Source organism: Labrus bergylta, chromosome 23 (assembly GCF_963930695.1).
Source record: "Labrus bergylta chromosome 23, fLabBer1.1, whole genome shotgun sequence".
NCBI lineage: Eukaryota > Metazoa > Chordata > Actinopteri > Labriformes > Labridae > Labrus > Labrus bergylta.
In genome coordinates, this window is record NC_089217.1 from 14706489 (window position 1) to 14730623 (window position 24135).

Here is a 24135-nt window from a genome sequence, read left to right on the forward strand (position 1 = left end):
AGTTTAGGGCCGCTTTAACCGCACTGACACATTGCATCTGTGACGGGGTAATATTGGTTTCTGAGGGTGTGAGTTCATATTGCATTACAGCGTTACATGAGAGGCATGCAGTGTGAGCACACAGCAGGAGCTCCACATACACGCATACTCAGGCATGCACACACACACAGCACTGTTCCAACGTTACACTTCACCCCCCACCGCTCTCTGTCTTTGTGCGTCACACATGGCACGCCAGGCGTAACCTTTAAATGGCTGTCTTTAAGCGGCACATGTTTGCTAAGAGGCCTCTGCTTGGACTCATTCATTTGGACTGACATAAATTTGCAGATCAACAAAAGATCATGTCATCACCACATGCTTCCGCTGAAAGTCGAGCCATAAATATTTGTATTTACTTCCCAAACCTCGGAGGGAAGAGAACTGTGACACCAAATAGTTAAACATCCTCTTCCTTCCACATCCTCAAACATCCCCGTCTTTTTCTCTCTCTCTCGCTCCGTGGGGGGGCCCTGACTGATGACAGAGCTGAGGTGTCCTTGGCGGTTTGTGGTTCTGCCCTTAAAGACCTGCGTGTAACACCCCCCACCAAGAGAGCCAAGTTGCCCCAGATCTAAAATAATTCTCCCGCATGATACAGACACTCATATCACTGAAGACTTGAAACACTTGAATGAATGTAGCAGCACACAAAAAGGTGTTTTTTTATTGTTAACATACAGTATGTGCAAAACAGTGCTTCATTCAAAGCAGGAATAATGCATAGGCAAGGCTGCAAAATACTCGTAGACAAAAGGTAAGCAAAAATAATGGAATCTGTTTATATACAATTTACAAAATAGAATAGCTTTATATAAAAAATGTATATAATCATCTTTATCATTCAACTGTAGCTGCATCCTTTTAAAACAAACTGCTGCTAATATGCTCCGCTTTACTTTCCCCTCAGGAACATTTCACTTGTTACATTCACTCGTTTGCACATTTGAGGAGTCCATTATTGCCAAAGTGTCCATTCAGTGAGGTAGAATTGTTCATATTTTTGGTCGTCCTTCTCTCTGAAAAACAAGAGTCACTCAGCTAAGTGCTCGTTCTCCGCTGTGGGTTGGGATCAGTCCTTCTGCTGTCAAACGGCTGCTCATAAACACAGTTGCTCTGCTCTGACGAAGAGTCCCTGGTGAGACTGCCCTCCTCGAGGTCCGAATCGGTGTCCGCAGCCGCATACGGATTCTCGTGCAGAGTTATTCCATTGTGCGTCACCGACGGTGGGCCGTAGCCCGTGTATGCGTCGTTGTGAGGCCTCCAGGGAGTTTTCCCAAATGTTCCTAATGGAGGAAAAATGCAGAAGAAGTTAGATCAGTGTACTGAAAAAAAGTTAGAAAAGTTCAGAAAACTGATGAAGGTAAGACTTTACCCATGAAGGTGTTATAGGAAGGAGGGCACTCAACGTTCCTTGCAAAATCGCTGGGTTCTCTCTCCTCTGAGGACGGCCGGCGCTCACTCTGCTGGTGGAAGGGGCCGTGATGGAGGCTGGCGTTGGGGAGTTGCATCAGGACCGACGAGGAGCAGAGATCAAAATGCTCAGGCAGGAGGTAGTCTCCTCTTTTCGAGCTCGTCAGGCTGTTGCTGTAAGGGTCGATGCTACCGGGCTTTTGGTCGATGGAACAGCCTGAGTGTAAGAATATATCAATGATCATTTAATTTAGAAATCTAGAGATAAGGAGTGTCAGAAATACTTGGACGTTATCGTCTGGATGAACAACAGAAGGAAACATTTCTCCATTTGACCAACCTGTGAAGACTTCCGATGGGTCAGTGCAGTAGTCTCGGCAAAACAGTGAACCGATAGGACCTTGATAATGGCACAGCAGAGGATCAATGGCCACCTCCATGTCCGCTTCACTTCCTGTATCCATCTGACAAAGACCTGTGTGGGTGAAGGAACAGTGTTTAGTAAGAAATACTGCAGAATAACTCAAATACAGGACAAAGAAGAACGGGAAAGTGTATTACCATTCATGTCTTTAGGTTGCAGGTAAAAGCCGCTAATGGACGAGGACATGTACTGATGATGACTGCTGCCACTCTCTGATGGGATGTAGCCGTCTTGTCGATCTGCCAGTGTGCCCTGGGAGGACAGGTAGCTTGGAATGTCGGCAGGCAGGTTGGTCTCATCTGAAGCAAAAGGACATCAAGGTCAGTTTTATCACTACTTAATGTGGTAAGAAGAAATCAATTGGCCATCTTGAACCGACCTGTATTTGTGACGCTGCAGTCCTCGTTGCGCCGCCTGGTGTGGTAGATGATCACCACCCAAACAAGCGACGTGCCCACCACGCAGCAAACAACCGCTATGATGACAATCCCCACTGTGGTCCACCCGTCGTCATCCGATCCTGCCCCGCCGATGATGCCGACTCCCACGCCGCCCTGAACTCCGGAGTCGCAGTTCGGATTCGGTATCACCGCCAGGCGAACGTTCCCCCGCTCGGTGCCCAGCGCGTTGGACATCTCGCAGGTGTACTTCCCGGCGTCGGCCTCGGCAGCGTCGACGATGATGAGGAGCTGGTTGGCCGCGGCGAAAAAGTGTCGCTCGGTCACAACCAGCGGGCTGTCGTCTTTGGTCCAGTTCAGCCTCGGGGGAGGGCTGCCTCCGGCGATGCACTGGAGAACTGCAGTCTCTCCCTTTGCCACAGTGCGATCCATGAGGGGCCGCAAGAAGGAAGGCGTTTCTGTACAAAAAAGGGGAGAAAATGACGTTAGCGTTACAAATACAAAAGTTAAAGTGACTCATCTGTGGCTTTCAGTTTCCAACCGTTCTGTTTCTTACCGAGAACAGTTAGTGTGGCATTTGCAGAAATAGCTCCAGCTGTGTTCTGAGCTGTGCAGCTGTAAACCCCGATGTCTTCAGTCTTGACGTCCACGATGAAAAACACGTCATCCTCGGGCATGACGTGCATGCGGCGCTCTCGGGCAGCAGGGAAGTCTGTGCCTCCGTCTTTCTGCCAGGCGATCTGGGGGGAAGGGTGACCGACAGCGGCGCACTCCAGCCTGGCTGTTGCACCAGCCCTGATGCTCAGGTCCATTGGCATCTTGGTGAAGGAAGGCATCACTGGGAAAAGAGGAAAAAACGACCTTCAGATTTGCTCATTTAAGACTTTCACTGATAGATAAGAAAATATCCAACAATGTTCTTTTCCCTTCCCACACTTACTGTTGACAGTAAGCCTGGCCTTGTTGGAATAGGACGATCCAAAGTGGTTTGAGATGACGCACTGGTACTTCCCCTCACTGGAGAACTCCACATTGCGTAGCTGCAAGGTGGTTGTATACTCTGTCACCTCAGTCTCGCCTCCTGCGCCACCCTGCACCCGCAAGTGGGCCTGGTTGTGGATCTCTGCATCATTTAAAACCTCATTGTCTTTCTTCCAAGCGAAGGTCATCGGTGAATCACTGGAGCTGGCTGCCGAGCAGACGAACGTGACATTGGTGCCTTTGAGGGCTGACTGGGTCTCTGGCTGCACGGTGATCTGAGGCTTTGGGAAGTCATCTTGGCAGAAAAAGAAAATAGAAAAATGTCAAGACTGCGAAACTCAAAAAGTTCTCAGTATTTAGATCTTGAATTGGTTTAAAAATATTTGGTATGTTTTGGGGCTTTTGCGGAGATATGAGGCTCTGAAAGAGAGAAATTGAAGTGAAGTTTTATCCCCTGATGCTGCCCAGGAAAGTCGAAACTTTGTACATTTCCATAACTGTTCCTTCCCAAGACTCATTAGCGTGTCCAGGAATCAGGAAGGAAAAAATCTGGGTCAGTTTGTAAATGGAAAAAACTTACCATGGATAAATGGCTGTTTTTTTTTTTTTTTTAAGGCATTACAGTATGTTTGTGTGAAGGTGTTGCGCCTTATGAATGCATCACTCACCACACACAAACTCCTCCTGGCTGACAGCGAACAGGCTCCTGCCCTTCAGCATCTGCGGGTGGGCACAGCTGGCGTTGACGCAGGGCTGGAAGGTTTGTTCCGCCACCCAGACGGGGAGCCACTTCAGCTGGCAATCGCACAAGAGGCTGGAGGTGTTGAGACGTCTGCCAAGGGAGGAGATTACAGAGACGTTTCATTAAAAATTGAATAAAAAGCGTGTGAAGGGAGTTTTGATTTTGTCTGGCTCGGGCGGGAACAAAACTTGTCAAATGTTGCAATAAAAATCAATAAACTCCTTTGCATACACTTTCAGCTTTACCAAGTGACACAAAGGGAATGATTTTTTATTCTGGGGGCCGGATGGGAAGCTCTGGGGGGGCCAGATGTGGCCCGCGAGCCACTAGTTGATGATCACAGCAGTAGACCATGATGACTTTTACCTGGTCGTCTGTCCTACATCATTTCTGAAACACTCTCTAAAGCTTAAACAAGATCATACTTACAGCTCCAGCAGGTTCTTCATCTGAGAGAAGGCGTTGGCTTGGATGGACATGATAGCGTTATTACTCAAGTCTCTGCGGAGCAAAGAGAAAAGAAATCAGGACTTGCAAGATCCTCAAAAAAAATTAAATAAAAATAAAGACAGCGGCTTTTTTTTCTGCCAACATCAACCGAGTGCGGAGTGAGGGATTCAGAAACTTCAATCAGGGAGATGAAAAAAAAAAAAGGTCTGGGCTCCAGAACAATAAAAACTCTGGGCAGCAGTTTTTCTGTGTTAATCAAGAGAGGCCCAGCTCTGGGCGGCTCTGAGCTCTCTGGCAACTGCTGGGAAAGAAAACTCTAATCAGAATCAAATGCAGCTGTCGTACACACACACACACACACACACACACACACCGTTTTCCCTTCGCTTGCCTTGCTGATCGATAAAGTCTGGTACACGCATAAAGATACTGAAGGCAAGTTTTTTTTCTTCATCCCACATCAAAGGGAAGGAATGGGGAGAAGACTGTACGTCTCTGACAAACAGCCTCTGTGTCTCAGTCTCAGTGTGATTCACCCTGCTTGGTTAACTCAGCTCAGACTTTTTGGAAACAATCGGTGAAACAGGAGGTGAAACTCACAGGTGTTGTAACGCGTCCAGGCCAGAGAAAGATTTCTTGGTCACTGAGCGGATCTGGTTCCCCTGCAGAAATCTAGGAGAATTAAAAAAAAAAAAATCAGATTATTTCCCAACCTCCCTTTTATGCCTGTTCAGCCATATTCTCTTCATATCCCACTGTCGTTCAAACAGAGGTGAAACTTGTTCCATCGATGGATTCATGAACTCACAGTTTTTGCAGCTTGTCCAGAGCAGAGAAAGGTCCGTTCATGTCTTCGATGGTCCAGGAGATTTCATTATTTTGAAGGTCCCTTCCCAAAGAAACAAAGACAGACCGCATTTAAAAAAAAAACCCCACACCCAGAAAACAACTGCACTCTGCTGCGTTAATAAAACTGTATGTGGCTTTACATTTCACGTGATGGGGGGAAATGTTTGAGACTTTGAAGATTATATTCAAAGCGGTTCCGTGCCAAACAGGAAGTCCCTTTGTGGCTTTTGCGGCACTTTTTTTAAAAGTCTGTGAGGGCTGTTCTCTGCTGTACAGAAAAAATAAGTTTTACAAGAGAGTGCTGTGATATAACATGTGAGCGGCTTTTTGGGCGTCATTTAGAGGTGGGGAGGGGTGGTAGCTGTACTCTGCATGCTACTTAAATTGCAACAAAACCTTTTATCCATTACATACACACGCTGTGATATTTAACACATTCTATGGATTCAGGTGTGACCAAGAGAGTCTCGTTTAGACTCACATGTGAAGAACTGGGGTTCAAAATCAGTGAGTGTGGTGTTTTATTAACTCCAAATTGAGGAGCTCCTCACAATATAACTACATCAAGCTAGGCCTCTTAAGAAGTGCTGCACACGCTCCTCATCTATCCACCACAACAAAACTCATGAAATTGGTCTCTTTGCCTTTCTCTCAAATGGACATATCCCTGTGTGATCTTGGCACATCAGGGCAAAATTGCAGCCGCTATCAGCAGAGAGAAAAAATACACCAAACAACTAAACACACAGCATTAGAGTCGTCCATCACTAAAAGCCAAGAATTTACCAGAGAAATGGCCTCCTTTGATCCCTCAGCTGCTCTAATGCTTTCAAACAGTTATTTTTCCTCCTTCGCCATGCCTGGCTATGGCTGATTGAGATTGAGGAAGGGTGTGTGTGTGTGTGTGTGTGTGTGTGTGTGTGTGTGTGTGTGTGTGTGTGTGTGTGTGTGTGTGTGTGTGTGTGTGTGTGTGTGTGTGTGTGTGTGTGCGTGTGTGCAGGAGGGGGGTGGTTGTGATTTGGAGCCCTGAAGCAAAACATGTCCACCTAGCTTGCACACCTGCCCTACGGTGACCTCAGCAGCACAGCTCACATTTGGTTCCAGTTAAAAAAATAAAAAAAGTTAAAACTAGGGGGGATGTTGTGAAGCCTGAGTGGGAAAGGGGGATGGGTGGGTTGATGTGTGTGTGTGTGTGTGTGTGTGTTTGAGAGGGGGGTTGAGGTCGGTGAGCTGTGCCTTTTGGAGGGTTTTTTTTTTTTTATGTGTGTGTGGAGAGACCTCAACACAGTAATCTATTTCACATCCCCCGAAACAAATCAGGCAGGATATTTCCACTCAGGCAGAGGATTGATGTTGGAGGTGGATTTAACAAGGGGGTGGGGAAATTAGAGCAACACATGAAGAACTTAAAGTCTTTAAAGGGGACTTGTGTATTGTACCGTTTGAGCTGGTTGAAAAAAGCCGAATCACACAAAGTACTATTTAGCCGAAAGGAAAAGTTTCACCCTTAAGAAATATTTGATTGTTAGGCCAAAGACAAGATGAGAATACTAATGCCACTGTTATGTCTGCACAATCGGTATGAGGCTTGGGTTGGAAGAGGATCGTGTTAGCTTGGAACAAAAGTTCAATAAGTCAACATGTTGTATCTTGTTTTTTTAATCCGTACAAAAAATGTGGGGTACAGATGAAATCTTGTGTTTTAAGTAACTTCATGAAGTCTTGGTTAGCTCTCTGGTAATCTTACAGTGATGGCAACCCACACAAATTAACCATAAGCTATTGATCATTTTGAGTGTTTAAAGACAGAGTCAGTTACTTTTTCCTCTAATACATAGTAAAAAAAAAAGTAACGCCACACAATCATCACTGATGGGCCTCCATGGTGACTGTGTCCTCTTGCCTGTATTTTGATGTTTTGGTTGACATTAGATTTCTGCTAAGAGAGTGGATGTGTATTTGTCATTTAGTTGCAAAGGCTGGAATTAGGATTTTTGGTTGCATCTGAATGGGGTTTAGGTTGGAAAATGTGCCTGAAGTGGTATTGATTTCATTAGAAATGAAAGACATTTTTCCTGCACTGTTTAGTATATTTGCAGTTTGATTGATTTTGCATTCAACTCACAGCATGTGCAGGTTGGAGAGGCCCCGGAAAGCTCCGTCTGCGATGAAGCTCACGCGGTTGTTTCCGATGTGGAGCTCATCCAGCAGGCTGAGGCCCACGAAGCTGGACTCCTCCAGTCTGGACAGATGGTTGGAGACGAGGTTTCTGTAGGACGACACGACACATTTCATAAGAACACTGCCCATGAAGTCCAAAGAGTACACAAAAAGCAATCAATGACTGTGATATATTTGAATACACATCACATCTTTTACCAATTAGCATCCCATGGTTAGCCCCTAGGGGTCTGGCAGGAGAAACTCTGGGTGAAGTCTGAGTGAAAAAGTTGGCTGTTTGCGTTCACACATGCAGTTTCCTTCAGGAGTTTTTCAAGTGTGAAAGCCCTATAAGTTAAACATACAGCTTCCCTTCCTTAAGATGCAGGTCAAAAAGCCTTACATGACTTTTACTGATCTCTAGCTTCTCCCTTGAAAAATGGTTATGAATGTCTAAGAAGCAAATTATTGTGAGAGGCCTGTTTTTAAGTAAACTCAGATTGGAAATAAATCAGATAGCTTGGCACGCTTCCAGCCGACAGGCGGCTTGTTTACTCTCAGGTTAATGTGATAAGAGAGAAAGAGAGAGAGAGAGAGAGAGAGAGAGAGAGAGAGAGAGAGAGAGAGAGAGAGAGAGAGAGAGAGAGAGAGGAGCCGGGAGGGGAAAGAACAACAACCTTTCTGTGAGAAAAGAAAAAAAAACAAAAAACACTCCAGACACTGGAAATCACTTAAACTGACCGCCGCTGTAAACAACAGCCACAACAAAGGAATCCAATCTGCCTGCAGGAATGCGACTTGATGGGTGGGAAACGCTTAAGCTTGTGGGTAAAGTAGTATTTCACAAGAAACTGCAATTAATAATGGAATTTCAAAAAGAAAGAAAAAAAAAAACATGGGACATGATTTGGCTGAAGAGAAAACAGAACAGAGAAGAGGCAAAGGGGTGTGTAATATGCTGGCAATGCTTTAATGTAGACACTGACTGGCAGAGCATAAGAGACGCTGCTTTGTCTGTGTGTGTGTGTGTGTGTGTGTGTGTGTGTGTGTGTGTGTTCGTCGCTGGGAGTTTGTGTGTGTCGGGAGATTGGCGACGAGAGGAACTGGAGTGTGAGGAAGGGCAGGCGGGAGTGCCAGAGAGGATGAGAGGGCGACACAGAGACGTGTTGGGAGTTCAGAGTGTGAATGGAAAGTGAGCAGGGAATAACGAGAGGGAGGGGGGCTAAAAAAAAATAAAAGAGAGAGAGAGAGAGAAAGAGGGCGGGGGGGGGGGGGGGGGAGAGAAGAGGGAACTCACAGCTCGCTGAGTTTCTGGCAGAACTCCCAGGCGTCAGGTCGGATCCTGCTGATGGCGTTGTGGCCAAGGTGGAGCTGCTGCAGAGTCAGCAGGCCGTACAGCCAGCCTTTACTCACCTCCGTCAGGTTGTTGTAGTCCAGCTGCCTGCAGGCCCACACACACACACACACACACAATCAGACTTTTTGTACCAAAATGGGACACTAAAAACTTCATGCACATCTCTTGTAACTTTTTTCTTACAGGACTTCCATGTTGCTGAGGCCCCAGAAGGCTCCGTCCATCAGGCGGCTGAGTCCGTTTCTCTGCATCTTTAAGGAGCGGAGAGCGTGCAGGCCGTGGAACGTCAGACCCTCCACCCTGCGGACGCGGTTCCTGCTCAGCTCCCTGAAACGCACAAGGAGCACGAGCAAAGAGGGTGAGGTCAACTGTACGGTTTGACTTGTGTTCAACCATTCTATGTAAATTCATTTCACATATCCCAATAGCTGCACTGATTTCATGGTGGAGGCTTCAGAAGCAGCTGCCAGAGAAACTCAGACTGGTCAGCTCATTAATGATGACATAACCCTGGAACATGGACTTTTTTCCCCTTAAACGTCACTACCCTGTCAGCAAACTGGATCTGTAAAATCATACACTGGCATGCGGATTTATTGTTAAGCTGTCTGCCAATCAAGGAAGCCGAGCAATGGTAGAGAAAGAGAGAGAGGGACAGAGACATTGAGTAATTTATTGTAATCTTTAGGTCATCAACTTTTTACAAATGACCAGCTTTGAAAAAGTTTGGCAGAGAGGGTGATTCTGAATAAAATGTCAACATCAGGGTAGTTTTCAAAAGAGTCAAGATGTTTAGAAGTCACATGACAAATTCAAAAGGTGCGATTGTGATATTTCTGGAATTAAAAAGCTACAAAATAAAGCTTACAGGTGCTGGAGGTTGGGCAGCTGGAAGATCTTGGCCGGGATGGTGGAGAGGCGGTTGCGGTTGAGCCGGAGAACCTGCAGACTGCTGGACAGGTTGGTGAAGCAGCCCGTCTCCATGGAGGAAATGCGATTATTGTTCAGGAAGCTGACGAAAGAAAAGATTGAACAATGTTGGCTTCAAATGTGGAGACACGGGGAGGAAGTCAAAAAAGTACTCCCAAGAAACAATAAGTGCTGACCTAACAAAACACAGAGTGGAGCTATAATGTGTGATTGGTTCATATGTTCTCCTTCGGCTGCATACAATACACACACACACACACACACACACACACACACACACACACACACACACACACACACACACACGCACACTGGGGATACTCACAGGTTCTTGAGCGGCAGAGCGGGGAACGAGCTGGCCTTTATATCCACAATGTTGTTGTTGCTGAGGTCGAGCGTTTCCAGGGCGAGCAAGGGCCTGAGCTGCTCCTCTGAGATCCTGCTGATCCTGTTGTTTGCTCTGAAAACACAGACACCATCACTCCAATAAATGACAAAAATACTGTGTATTTGACTAGTGGCGCACATCAGTTTCAAGTTTCCATACACAAACTGTTGAGTCCTCAATTAGTCGCTGGTGTAAAAAAAAAAAGATAAACTCTCACGCAATTCTACGGCCAAAAACTTACCACCCAACATGAGTACATGACGGGCCTTTTCTTTTTTTTTGCTGATGTTGCATGCATGTACCAACAATGCTTACAAATTGCTCAGTTGGATCAATGTTGCTGCTCCCCACACCGACTCCCAACAACCTTTCCATTTATTGATGTGTTATTTTGTTTATAAGGTAATTACCAACAAGGTATTTAAAAAAAGTAACCTGCCAATTACTTGGCTGATGAATACCATTCCCTCAGTGAAAGCATGCCTCGGCAGAGGACAGCAATTTCCTGAGCTGCACGCCTCCTAAATTGCAGTGCAGGGACTGCTTAGTTATAAACAGAGCCTGTACAGTGCCCTCTTTGTGTATGGGACTCGGCTATAGAGAGAGAGAGTGAAGAGGTGGGGGGAAGCAGGAATTCCCTCCAATACACCAGACTACAGGCCTCGTTTTCAGTATTCATTGGGATGGCTGAAGACACCCCCCCCCCACCCCACCCCCACTCCAGCTACACCTTACTGACCAGAGGGCTGTTAGCTTTTCTCATTCACTTTCCAACACGTCTATAATATAACAACTTGAGGAAAGTTTCATTTGGAATGCGGTGTCTTACGGACCCACAGTGCAGACGGCTTCTGTCGAGTGACCTGATCAGTCCACGGCTGAAGGGTTAAGTGGATCTTTCAGAATATGCTCGATTGTTTCATACATTTTTTTGGTAAAAAATGCCAATAAATGACCAACTTTCAGATTCTCTGTTGAGTTTCAATAAGGCTTGTGTAATAATAAAAGGGTCATTCGGTCTGAGTGAGTGAAACACAAGATGATGATTTTTTCCATTGATATTTATGGTCTTGGTCTTGGCTCGGTCTTGCCCTGCCTTGGTCTTGGTCTTGACTTGGTCTTGATCCCTAAATGTCTCAGTCTTGTCTCGGTCTTGGAGCTCTCTGGTCTCGGGTATGTCTTACTCTTGGTTACTGTGGTCTTGACTTCAACACTACTTAACGCTGAGACTGTTAACAAAATAAGTTATTTAAAGACACACACTTGGTCTGAAGTGAATTGTAATCTGTATTTTTCTCAATTTCTGTCAGATTAAAGACCATGATTTATTAAATAATTTGGGAAAATAGTCTGGAGATTATTTTGAATTTACAGTAATGGTTTGTTATATTGCTTTATGTAAAAGGTGATTTCAGATTGGAAAGGTAAAGAGTTTGGACACACAAATAAAGGCAAAAATCATCAGCATAAAAGAGAACTTTCATTGCCAAACGACCTTATAATCACGGCACAATAAAAGTCGAAGATTGTCTCTCTTGAAACCAATATTTGAAAAGAAAAACATCTGTTCGTATTTGAAGGTGTCTGGTTTCATCTCTTCACTCTCCCCGACTCTGCTGGTTAATCTAATCTGTATCTCAGATTGAAGTCTTTGGTCCTTCAGGCGGAATGGCATCATGGCACCACACTGCTGTGCAACTCAGATGTCTCACCTGGTAAAAAAAAAAAAACCCACACTGTGGTAACTAACTCTGACCCATTTTCCACTTGTGTTTCAAGCTATCGGAGCACACGTTTCCATGGCAACAAGTAACCCCATTCGGAAAGTTCAACACCTTTTGGAAATCTCCTGATTCGAATGCACAGAAGGGAAGACTCCCCGAGTAAATAAATATCTGAGATGGATGGCAGCCTGGAGAGCTTGGCAGGACTTTGGGGCAATGGCGGATAAAAAACCCACCAGAGCTTGTTCCTGAGCTAAGCGCTTGAGTCAACATTGGTTCAGTGACATGAAAAGACACTAGGCTAAGGGGAAAGCTGGTAAGCTTGTTTTATGAACATGAAGCACCTTTTATGAAGAACTGAAACTGCTGGAAATTTGAAAATCAAATCACTGATGGCTGAAATTTGCGATATTTTTAGCAGGAGTTTGGTGTGTGCTTAAAGGCAAGCTAAGGTAAAACACTTCCCTTTCCTCCCTGAATAGTTTTTGGGAGGTTTTAAATGACCTTACAGTGAATGAGGTTCCATTGATATAAATGTTAAGCCCCTTGAGGCAAAGTTATTATTTGTGATATTGGGCTACAGATATAATATTGATGTGATTGAAATTGTTGGAAGCAGCTGAAAACATCAAAACATAAAGAACGTTGCGGTGTGCAGTATGTACTGTAAAATACAGATCATTCTCTGCAATAAAAAAAAGTGCACAGGCAGCTCTGTTGTCTGCAGATTTGCAGAGGGCTTTCCATGCACCACAGCCCCTGAGTCCCAAACAAAAGGGCTGCACACCACCTGTATCTCAGTTTTCATGTTTACCTTGACTGGTCGCTGAGAGAAGGCAGGTCGCCTGGTGAGAAAGAACCAGTCTTTCCAGTTTCTCTCAGGGGGAAAGTAGAGCCAGATAGAGGGGCTGGTTGAGGACAGGAAAGTAGACCCTGGAGTCCAAAATCAGGCCAACTAAATATTCCATTATCCTATAAACCATGTCAGATTGGTCATATTAATTCACGACAAGACATTCTTCTGTAATCCACCTTTAAACCACCGTCTCAGCATGGTTGTCTTAGTGGACAGGTCATTGCAAAACCTGGGACAACATAAAGTTAACCCTACTTTTTCTCTCTGCCACTCATGAGTCACTCGGTCTTCTTCCCCTCCACAAAAACAAGCAGAACATTGGACTCTTCACACTTATAATTTCTTTATCCACTTTGCTATCAGATAACGTGATTATGGAGCCATTACATCTGTGGTTTAGAGGCTTTTGCTGCTGTTAGTGGAAGCCAATGGAAGGCCAAGCAATGTGTCAATAACAGCCCGAGGTATCTTGGGCAATGATAAAATATGTACTCATTATTTGACTGAGGCAAGCAGCAGATGCTTTAAATCAGCGCTGTAGTCATGGCTACCACAGTGTGTGTGTGTGTTTACCACTTTTAAAGCATGTGTGATGAGATTTTAGCTGGTTATGAAATAGGCTGAAATGAATATTGATGGCTATTTATAACCTAGAAAAGCATATGAGAGCCTTTTCGATAAGATTGATTGATTCTATGTCCTTTTTTTTATGCCTGAAACCGCTGTGAGGGGGCAGGTGTCAGACGCTGCTGAAACAGCAATCTCAACACCGGAGCTTTAAAGTCAGTATAAAGTTCCTAATTTTTTAATATCTCTGCCTTCCAGGGCTGTTGAAAACTCAAATATTTCTAGAAATTCAAAAAGTGTTTGAAATGTGAGTAAAACCATTTGCATTCTTGACTAAACTCCACAATATTTTCAGCCTTCCACAACCATCAAACTGACCACATTCACACGCTGCTGTTATGCTCTAAAGATGCCTGATGAAGTTTTTGTTGTTAGCTCAACTCTGTCCACTCATGCTTTTAATAGTGGAAGCTCTTTAAAAGTAACGTATCTCTTTTCTCTGGCAGTTTCTCTCAAACTGTTTGAGACGGGTTTTGTGTGTGTGTGTGTGTGTGTGTGTGTGTGGTATTTCCTATTGGAAAAAGAACAGAGTTTTTGAAAAGCCATCTGATGACTCCCTCTCTCTTCAGTGGCGCCTGTAATGAAAACCAGGGCTGCGTTTGCTTTTGAGACGCCATTATTAAACAGTGCACATATCTCACTCACATGGCTGATCATCTTAACACGTCTGCGCCCAGTCGGAGTGCAGAGATCCGGGGATTGTATTAACATGTGGGATTGAGGGACCTTCACATAAAAAGACTGGGGAGCTGTTCAATTCTTCATGCATCAGCATATTACTGTTTAGCCTGCAATACTAAAAAAAAACATCAGTATAAAATCTGTCATAAGCTTGAAACAGCTCAGATAATAACTTTAGATTTGGCTTTTGTTTTAACTTTTTTTTTCAAAATTATCTAAAATTGTATGTATCCTGATTTCTCATTTCTCATTCATGTTTAGAAAAAAATCACAAATTATTTCAATAATTGCAACAGTTTTGGTTAGTTATTCTAATTTTTAACAAGGTTGCCCATTTCCGTAGACAAATTAAGAGGTTCATCCAACTAATCAGACCTGGAATCTCCAGGTCATTTGTTGACCCCCCCCCCTAGAACACAGGCGGTGGGGCTTACCCCCTCCATAAATTCCAGGGAAATTGTTCAATTAATTAAGATGATCACCGCTCAATTACTACCAGCTGCAGGGTTATTGCCGTTTGTTTTTACTCGGAGCTGCGAGGTCAAAGAAGTTGACGAGAGCTGCCGCTATGTCTGACTGGCTGTTTGAATAAGTGGTATTCGATACCCCGAGGTCTTTTTTTTTCTCTTCTCTTTACTACCCTCCCAGCTCGCAGAAACTGAAGAAGGGAAAGAAATTTCTGGAGAAGAAAAAAAAAATCACACAGCATCACCTTAGCTGAAGAAGGAGGGCGGCAGCCGAGACAGACTGTGTGAGATTGAGAGCCAGTGTGAATGTCTTTTTCTGTGTGCTCTCTTTCTTCATAACACTTGCGAGTCACTAAAAATCAATTATGCTGCCGACTTCCCCAGGTGACTAATCATATAGATTTATAATATGTAATCTCTTTTGGGTTTGACTTGGGAGATTTTAAAGAGAAACTTGTTGGTTCAAAACCAAAGTGGCTAATAGCAATGGTTCTGTTATTCTACATTGAAATACATTTCCAGACCATGCATACTATGTTTTTATAATGACAAAATCTCTTAACATATATGCTTTCGTTGTGTCTCTTTTCTTTGACATTAGATGCTAGAATAGTCTCGAACTGGAGTGTGTTAAAGAAGCACAGATGAAAACTCACTGACCGGAGTGACTGGAGGGAAATTACAAAAAAAATAAAAATATCTGAAAACATTAGTGTGAATATAATTCTTTGTAAGAAATATAACATTTCCTTGGCAGTTTTTTGAGGGTAAGCAAAAGAATAGCTAACTTGTTGAAGCATTAGCATTTGCTTTAAATGCTTCATTTCATGGCTAACGCTTCACAGGCATGAATACTAGCAAGCTAACAGAAGTCCTAGCATTAGGCTACCTCTTGAACTTCCTGTCTAGTTGACTGAACATTACTGTTACCATGGCTAACTTAATGTGGTTCTCATTCTCACAAAAAAGTACAGAATTAGTCAAAAACATTGACAAAAAAATGTTTAGCAACAAAACACACCCTAGCACTTGCTGCTGGTTTGTCTCTTATGGTACAACAAATAGCTATTTTTTGCACATGCTAGCTACTGTTAGCACATTGTTCTTGGTTCTTTTGTAATAACAAAGTCTTAAAATGAAGAATATGTGTTCATAAGGTGCTTATCTTAATAGTGAATCATATTTTTTCTTTTGATATGGTTTGAGGAAGCATAGGTCAGGGTTGTCATTTTCAGAATTGCTAGCTTAAATTCAGAAACATGAAGAAGCTAATCAATTAGCATTAGCTATGACAAAAAACAAAGGGGATCCTCACATATACTCCTTATACTTCCATTTATTAACACTTCAGTTAATATTACTTGATTTTGTTTTAAAGCTACAGGAATGTGTCTAATGTTCACAGTTTTGTATGTTTCACTAAAGTTATATTGTAATATTTTCTTTAAAAAAAGAATAGAAAGAAATAAGTGTTTGTACATGTTATTCTGTATCTCAGAGTTCTTTAAATTAAAAAGATAAGCTGTGGTATTTTCTGGATAATTTCTAGGCAGAGTTTACATGACACAGTTTGGGGTAAACTAAACTGAACAACGTGCTCAAATTCAATAAAGAAATTATGGTTTGGAGAGAATATGAAATTCTTGAAGTGAATCTATGCAGGAACTCTGCACTTAAATCCGAGGTCTCTTAATCTGGACAGAAAACGTAGCAATTGTGGCTGATGGTCCTGTGACCTCAGTCAAACCACAAAAGAAACAAAGCAGCACATCAGGTGTTACCATTGGTACAAACAAAAAAATCATATTTTTCCTCTTGGGCCAGAGTATCAAATCCACATTTAAATCCAAATCATAGTCACCAGGTGCATTTGAAATACGCTCCCTTTCAAAGACTGCAGCAAAATGCAACACCTAAGGTGTTAGAACCACCCCACCCTTCTAACTCTGCTGAGACGCATCGCTAAAGGCAACAGTTTTTTGCTAAATGTGCAAACAAATTGTCGATGGCGGACGCCTGCACGCCCTGCGGCTGCTGTAGAGCGTCTTGTCAGGGCTTGATGAGGAATACGCCTCATCAAGCTGGGGAGACGGATACATTTTTCCACTATAACTTCACGTCGGTTGGTTTTGGAGAGGCATGCCACTGAAAGCAAATAAATTGTTGAGGTTTCACACACTAATATCTGGTTCTCTTCTTGGAGCACGTATTGCACAACAATATCCCAACAGAACCCTCTGGTTAAAGTCTGAACAGGATGAGATCTGACAAGTTAAAAACTAAAGTAAACTTATTCCCATAGTGCGAGCCATGCACCTTAAGACACTGTTGGTTATCTATATGCTGAACCCAAATCTAGATTTACTGTCTTTTTTTTAAGGCAAAAGAACTCGAAGTTGCAATGTTTCAGACAAATTGCCATTTGTTTCAAAGTCCCATAAAAGGGCCACACAGTAACTTGTGATCCACCCACTGAAGATTCAACATAAAAATCACCAAATTTGGATTTCTCCCATTTGTACTCGATCATTTGTCTTTCTTTCCAGCGGCACGTCACTGCACCCTGCGTTAAAAATACACCAAAAAGCAGCGACAGCCACCAGACAAAACATTTCCATTTCTGTTGATGGCATTTGTCTTGGAACCACGTGACCCGTCTGGGGCTGGCTGCCATGTCTCCGACTGCCCTGTCTGGGAACCAGCTCAACCAAATGGGGCTGCTCTCCAGAGGGAAGGAAGGGTGGGGGGGAGGAACCACTTTGCTCCCTACTTAAACCAGCAACGACAACCCTGGCACAGGAAAGCACTTCAAACCAGGCCACGGTCCAGAGATGAAATCATAGAATTTCAGAAAAGTTTCACTTACAGAATGAGCGCTGTGATGTTTGAAGCGTACGGGCCCAAATCAGGAATTGCATCCAGTTCATTGTTGTTCAGTTTTCTGTGCACAGCAGGGAAAAAAACGATGGAATCAAAAGAACAGTTCCTTGCAAGCGGAACCAAAATGAAAGTTTTCGAGAAAAACAAACTCAAACTTACACTTCACTTAGATGTTGTAGGTTGGAAAACAAAGAGCTGTCAAGCACCTGCAATCTGTTATGGCTCAGGTCCCTGTGAAGAAAAAGAAAGCCGCAGATGAAGGGAAAATTGAGTTTCCATTTGAGTTTCAAACACAATTATATACAAATTTTCTGTGTTATTGTGTCTAAAACGCTGCGAACAGAGTCGAGGGATCAAAGGAAAATCACTACAGTTAAAGCTTGAAATGGTGAAAACGTACAGTTATGAAATTAACCATAATGACTAGGAGAATACACAAGAATAAGAATGATTGCTGACACCCTGTCATGAGCAGGAGATATCCAATCGTTTTGTGAGTGGCATCTTAACACAACTGAAAATTGTGAAATACAACCCCTAAAAAAGGCAAGCTAGCTAAAGGCATTTGTGGCATTTCCAACCCTTTTTAAGGACAACACAACAACTGCCAAGACGTCTAATTTCATATCAATGCTGCTGCTGAGAAGCAGATACAAAACAGGCAGATGAAGGAGCCAGACTCCTTTGGGCTTAAAGGAGGCCAAAACCTGCTGTGGAGAGTCAAGGTTTTATTGATGGGGCCTTGTCCAGGCCTTTTTTCTGGTGTCTACTCTGGACTCCTATATTCCTATTTTAAGTTTATATTTACACACCTTGAATTCAAATTTTACAGATTGAAAACATCTACTTACATCGCTATATGCTTTCCTCTTTTAAGCAACAGTGTTAATATTTGAATCCTCAACTAATTTATGTTGATTGGTCACAGTTCGTTTCTAAACGTGTCATTTTTGGTGACTTCTTAATCAATGTTCGCACATGAAGAAGGACGTGTGGGTAGGTTGTTTACTGCTTGTTCTTGTCTTTAAGTAGCAGATTATTATTAGTCCTGGTATATGTCTTCATTTGGTCTGAAGCTTCCTTGGATCTGGGCCTGAGTCTGGTCTTGGAAGCAGGCCTGGCTGCAGCTCGCTCAAGAGTGAGATTCTTGTTTTTGTTGCCTGTTTTGAAAAAGGAGCCTGAAAACCAGCTCAAGGAGTCTGGCAAGAAGAGCCTCATGCGCCATAAAGTGGTGGAGTTATTGACGCTGCTGCGCACGATCAACGCTGTGGTGCCAGACGCTTTTTTTTTTTGCACCCCCTCACCCTCTACCCCTCCCCCCTCCTTACCTCCCTCATCTGGAATCCATCAAGGAGCTCTGGGAGGAGGGGAAGAACCTATCAACTGGTAATGTATTCACAATGCCGGGAAAAGCGAGAGGGACGCCTTCCATACGTCTAAAACACCCCTGCTGAATTTTCTGGGGCCTGTTTTTTGTTTTGTTTTTTTTTGTTCTTTGGTGGAAACTTTCATGAAACCACTCAACCAGAGTTTTACTCGCCTTGCTACAGCTAACCCCCGCCCCGTCCTTCTCCTTTGGTTTCCAAGCATGGGACTGTGCGTTGTTGTTGTTGTGGTTCCAGTGCTAGGGGCCATATGGGAAAAGGTGTCCTATCATACTCCCTAGATAAAACCTAAGTAGCTCTGACACTTCCACTTCCCTCACAAAGCAGGCTCTGAGCGGAGCAAGATAACACAGTGCTGCGTACAGGCTGCAGCCTGTGTCTGCCGCTCTGCTGGAAATGTACAGACCGACTTCCTTATCAAAGACTGAAAGGTGAATAAATGAGCCACTCTTTACTTTACAAGAGCTGTCAGTAACTTCTTAGATTATGAGAATGAGCCCTAGCAGCAGACTTCAACTAAGTTCAAATTTGGCAGGCAGTAACACCTGTGTGGATTTAAACCAAAGACAACTTTTAAAATGCAACATGCTAGCCAAATAGCATGTTTGAATCACAAAGAGCAAACTTTTGTTAAAAGAAAGAAAGCCCAAGTAGCATTCATGTTTTTTAAAAGGACCATGACATTTGTGATTATCAAGGTCAGTATGATAATCTAGAGCCTACTAGCTTTTAGCTATTCGCCAGAGTAGCCTACACAGTTGGCACAGAATAGCTCACATAACTTTGATGTGAAACCACTGAACCTTTCCTTATTCTTACCATAAAAAATGGTTATCTGAGTGGAAATCAATCAAATTCCCAAAATAAGTACAGAAAAGGCGACTTTCTTGAAGGGGTTTGTGTACTCTTAGCATTTGGTCCTAACACAGAGCACCGTGATTCCTAATTCACTGACATTTCTAGCTAGTTTAAATCAGGCATGCTAGGTAGCTAACCAGGAAGCTAACTTCTTTAAATTCAGCATTAGCTATGCAGCAAACTCTAGAAATGTCCAGCTACCCTTGATGCTCCTTGTGTTATAAACCAAGCTTAGGTATAGTGGTACTCACCTCTTCAATATTACCTACGAAAGCTATTCAAAACAATTATACAAGTAGCTAACAAGAATTAGCATAGATACTAACGTAAACATTTGATACTGTACAGGACTTCTAATTCATTGCAATTCCTAGCTAGTTAAAATCAGGCATGCTAAGTATGCTAGGTAGCAAACTTCTTGAAATGTAGCATTAGCTTTGCCACAAACTCCAGAGATATCTACCTCTACTTGTACTTCTTATCTTATTCACCAAGGTTAGTGGTAGCCTACATGGTGAAATTGACACCTAAAATATTAAATATTAGCTAGAATAGCTTTTCAAGACTGCTACATAAGTAGCACTTAGCTAACAAAAATTAGCATAGGTTTTGATGCAAAACCTTTGTTACTGCTGTGTACCGCCTGCCTTACTAAACAAGTAGGCTAAATGTGGCTCTTTAACTCAAATATAAAAATGGGAACGTGTGTCCTTTCTGACAGAAACTTGTGTTAAAGTGTCATTCTGTTACTAGAAGTTGTGCCTCACTCCTAAACGTCTGGTCATAACTGTGTAACATTTCCCCCCAACAAGCTCTTCTGATATTCATGGCTCAAGGCTTCTTCTTTACACTCTTTTCCTTCTTCTCCCTCTCACTTTCTCCTTCCCCCTTTCCTTGCTGCGAGTTTGTTCCGAACTAATCCTACACGCTCCTCCTTAATCAGTACCATCGCTGGCTCTGGAGTTTGCTAATTCAGCAGAAATAATGGGGTGCTGGAAAACAAAGGGTCGGTCGGTTTAAGGGGTTTAAGATGTGCTGGAGAGCCACTCGTAAATTAGCATGCCAGAGTGAAAAGATTTTTTTTTCCCCCATGTGGAACTTTTTTTTTTTCATATTCGTTGGGAGGCCGGCCTTGGTTATGAGGCTCAGGCTGGGTCTGTTTTCTCTGGCAACGTCAAGTTTCCAAAGCAGCACATTTTAGAAGGAGAAAAACTAAATTCAACAGCAGGGCACTCAGCCTCCAGCAGGCAGCAAATCAAGCTCTGCAGCCTAACACAGGACTATAAAAAAAATCAAGTGTTGGAGCTCAACGCCGGGTAATAAAAATCGAGTCAGAATAATTATCTGTAAAGTAGAAGAACACACCGAGGAACATGCCACTAAAGTTAGGGTTTGGTAGTTGAGCTCCTACAGACGTCAGCCTCGTCTCAACTTATGGAGCCAGTGGACAAACAGGAGAGTAATGGAGATATTACTTTAGGAAACAGTCCAAGGCTACACACACACACACACACTGCATCTGATTTATGCTTTTATGGCTTTGAAGGCCTCAGGGTCTGTGAATCTGAAATCTGAAGACTGAAACAACAGTGAAACATCAACACAACCAACACCAATGCCTGCAAAGAAAATGTGGATGTAACCACACTGTCAACCCATAATAAACATTGTGGAAGTCCTCAGGTCACAATTAAATATACTGTAGTGCTATTACTTCTCAAAGTGCTAGTACATGCATTAATACTATTCTACAACGTCTTCAACCCTGCAGTGAAAGCCTGGTTTTAAAGCACTACCTGCAGGCAATGGGAGGACTTATTCATTATCATTTACACTTTGATTCAGGGGCTTTGGGTGACTGACAATGGTAGCCCACATTCATGTGTAAAAACACATGGAAAGTCTGTCTTTGCTTCCCTGCTGGTCTCAAAGAATCAGCATGATGCTGCAAGGACTAATGTAATCAATTCAACTTATTTAAACCATAGATAGTTTAATGCCTGGTTGTAGCCTAAAATGTGAAAGATTTCCAACAATCTGATAGCTCTAAGTTAGGCTGTTCTGTAATTTCAGATGAGGTTGAACCAGATCTGTAGTAAAATTCAGGCAAATGCTGTTCAATGTGGTTTACAACACATTCCGTTTTCACTACGGCAGGAATGTGGGTCGTCCCATGGTGTTGGAGGAAAACACTAAACCAAACCTAGGAGCTCGTCAAAGTGCAGGGGGGGGGTTAAAAACTATCGAAATGAATTAAGCAGCAAGTGAAAATGAAATGCATAACTTCACAGTACTAAGGCACACTATGGTTTGTTTGTTTTCTACTGGACTCACAGTTGAACTGTCCATTCCGGGATCGTGTTTGGAATTTGGCCCCTCTTGAGCCGACTGCAGTCCACCAGCTCCCCAGAACACACGCAGGGAGGGGGACACGTCCGTGTGTTCGCCCCGCATCCACGAAGGAGCCTCAAAACGAGCAGAAAGACCACGGCAAACCATGCAAAACTGCGAGGCTGCGTAAAGGCGCACATTTTCTCTGACCACACAAGAGAACAGCCCCGCGTTGAGTCGTATCTTCAGATGAACCAATCCAAAAGGGTGAGAAATCTCCAAGAAAATCCCCCAAAAAATCTGTTGCGATGTAAAAAAAAAAACAGAATATGTCCTTAAATCCAACCCCGTTTTGTTTTGAGGATCACAGATGTGAGATATAAAAGGAAAACGTTCTTCTCAAACTTGCCCATAACTGTGGAGAAACTTTTTTTTTTTTGGTTGCCGTGCGCCTCGCTGCTTCTGCTGCTGTTGGGGCAACTTGTGCTGTGCAAGATCCCCACACAGCGCAGCGTGAGCACACACCAGAGGTATGCGGGGGGGGGGGGAGGGAGGGGCCACAGGGGTGCGTGGGACATGTAGTCCATGCTTTGAGTCCATGCTGCTGCCAATGAACCGCACTGAATCCCCCAAGTTTAACAACCGACTTAAAGTAAGCTTTCTGCATTTCTGCAAACTGAATAAGAAGGTCTATTCTTTTTTTGTGTTACGCAATATTCCAGAAGACAAACACACATTCAAATGAGACCACAATTTTCCATAGCCTACATGTTTGTTTGTTTTTTCAGATGTGGAGGTGATACAAACTGTGTCTTAAAATATTTTGTTATTTCAGTTTGGCTACTTGAATTGAATAGGACATTTAATAATCGGAAACGTTGGTGAAGTCAAAAATAATTTCTCCAACATGGAAGAATAAGTAGCCTACACTCATACTGGGGGGTTTTTTTGGCCAAAAAATGAGGATGTCAGAATAAAGATGTGAAAATCAAAGTTTTATACTTGATAGGATTCCTCCAAATCTTTCAAAGCTGAGGTGTTCAAACTTTGTTTTTGTAGAAATATGTTGATTTAGACTAATTCAAACTCCCTCACATAATGTACTCACCTCAATCTTTACCAGTTGTAGAATTGTACTATTGCACATTTCAAACTTAACACAACATGATGGATATACCAGAAACAATTAAGTTCATTTTAAACTAAAAATGAAGGAGCTGTAGCAATTCGGCATTTGGTTAAGTAATGCATCTGAACTTCTAGCATCACTGGTTTTCTTTTTGATAATGTTTTGTATATGAACAGTTTTTTTTTTTTAAGTAATGTAAGTGATGATAGCTCACACCAATTCTAAGATGTGCACATGCATGATACATAAGAGTGCTTATTAAGAAATATCACCTTGTTGAAAGTCACAAATCAACGTTATTTATCTTCAAGGTAAAGTCACTAACAGAGGCTTTAATTGACTTTCTACACTTGAAAGCCGACTGATATTTTCTCATTTGCAATTTAAAAGAGGTGTGCTCCTTTTTGCATTTCCACATTAAAGGGCCTTCATGGGATATTCATGCCCAGGCAGATGTGTCAGGTAGCCCTCAGGCAAAGTTTGCAACCGTTTCCTGTTGACCAAGGTCATACTCTCACTGCTCTCTGTAGGTTCCTTTTCTCAGTCAAGACACAAACTCATTAATCTGTTGACGAGGAGACGGAAGTCAGACTGATTTTGATAAACTGTATAAGAAGTAAAAGTCTGCATGATTCGAAGACTGAAAAACAGCCTCTATTGCTCCCCCATTGGAGGAAATTTAGTTTCTTCCAGTAAGCATTTTATTTTGTAAATTATTAATTATTTCGATTCTGACCGGACAATAAACATCTCCCTTCAACATCCAGCATCGTCAGGCAGGCTATCACTTTGATCCAATACACATCAGAAGACTGAATGGTTCTGGCTGTGTTTCGCTGGAACAATGCAAGTGATTGGTGATAAAGACTTCTATTGTTTTTGTAAAGTTCCCTTGTGAATGGTTTATTGGTCTCCGTAACAGCTTCTCAAAGATCTGAGACTCTTCCTGCGGTCAGGTAGCCAACACCTTTGTATGCAAAAAAGGGGGCAAATGGTGTAGCCACATAGAAGTAGCGCTATCATATTGCTTACAGAAGTGCACAGGCAAAAAAAAAACAGTTTTTGT

General features: G+C 43.0%; 1 protein-coding gene across 1 annotated transcript; it reads right to left on the minus strand.

Annotated features, from left to right (window-relative positions):
• Nucleotides 1–674: 674 nt before the first annotated feature.
• lrig3 (leucine-rich repeats and immunoglobulin-like domains 3) lies at nucleotides 675–22432 on the minus strand. Its single transcript, XM_020634790.3, has 19 exons — nucleotides 21944–22432; nucleotides 17526–17597; nucleotides 17353–17427; nucleotides 10069–10203; nucleotides 9682–9825; nucleotides 8997–9140; nucleotides 8754–8897; nucleotides 7422–7565; nucleotides 5256–5336; nucleotides 5048–5119; nucleotides 4427–4498; nucleotides 3924–4087; nucleotides 3215–3550; nucleotides 2831–3112; nucleotides 2256–2732; nucleotides 2014–2175; nucleotides 1793–1927; nucleotides 1415–1669; nucleotides 675–1325 (listed from the first exon to the last, which is right to left on the minus strand). The coding sequence occupies exons 1-19, from the start codon at nucleotides 22138–22140 to the stop codon at nucleotides 1081–1083; spliced, it is 3336 nt and encodes a 1111-aa protein (XP_020490446.2). The 5' UTR covers nucleotides 22141–22432; the 3' UTR covers nucleotides 675–1080.
• Nucleotides 22433–24135: the final 1703 nt, after the last annotated feature.

Coding starts and splice junctions, on each gene's coding strand:
- lrig3 (XM_020634790.3), bottom strand. CDS start 22,140: ATGTGCGCCTTTACGCAGCCTCGCAGTTTTGCATGGTTTGCCGTGGTC. Junction 10,204..17,352: donor AACATCACAGCGCTCATTCT/GTAAGTGAAACT, acceptor CTGTGTTTTCAG/AGCAAACAACAGGATCAGCA. Junction 7,566..8,753: donor TGCCAGAAACTCAGCGAGCT/GTGAGTTCCCTC, acceptor GTCGTCCTACAG/AAACCTCGTCTCCAACCATC.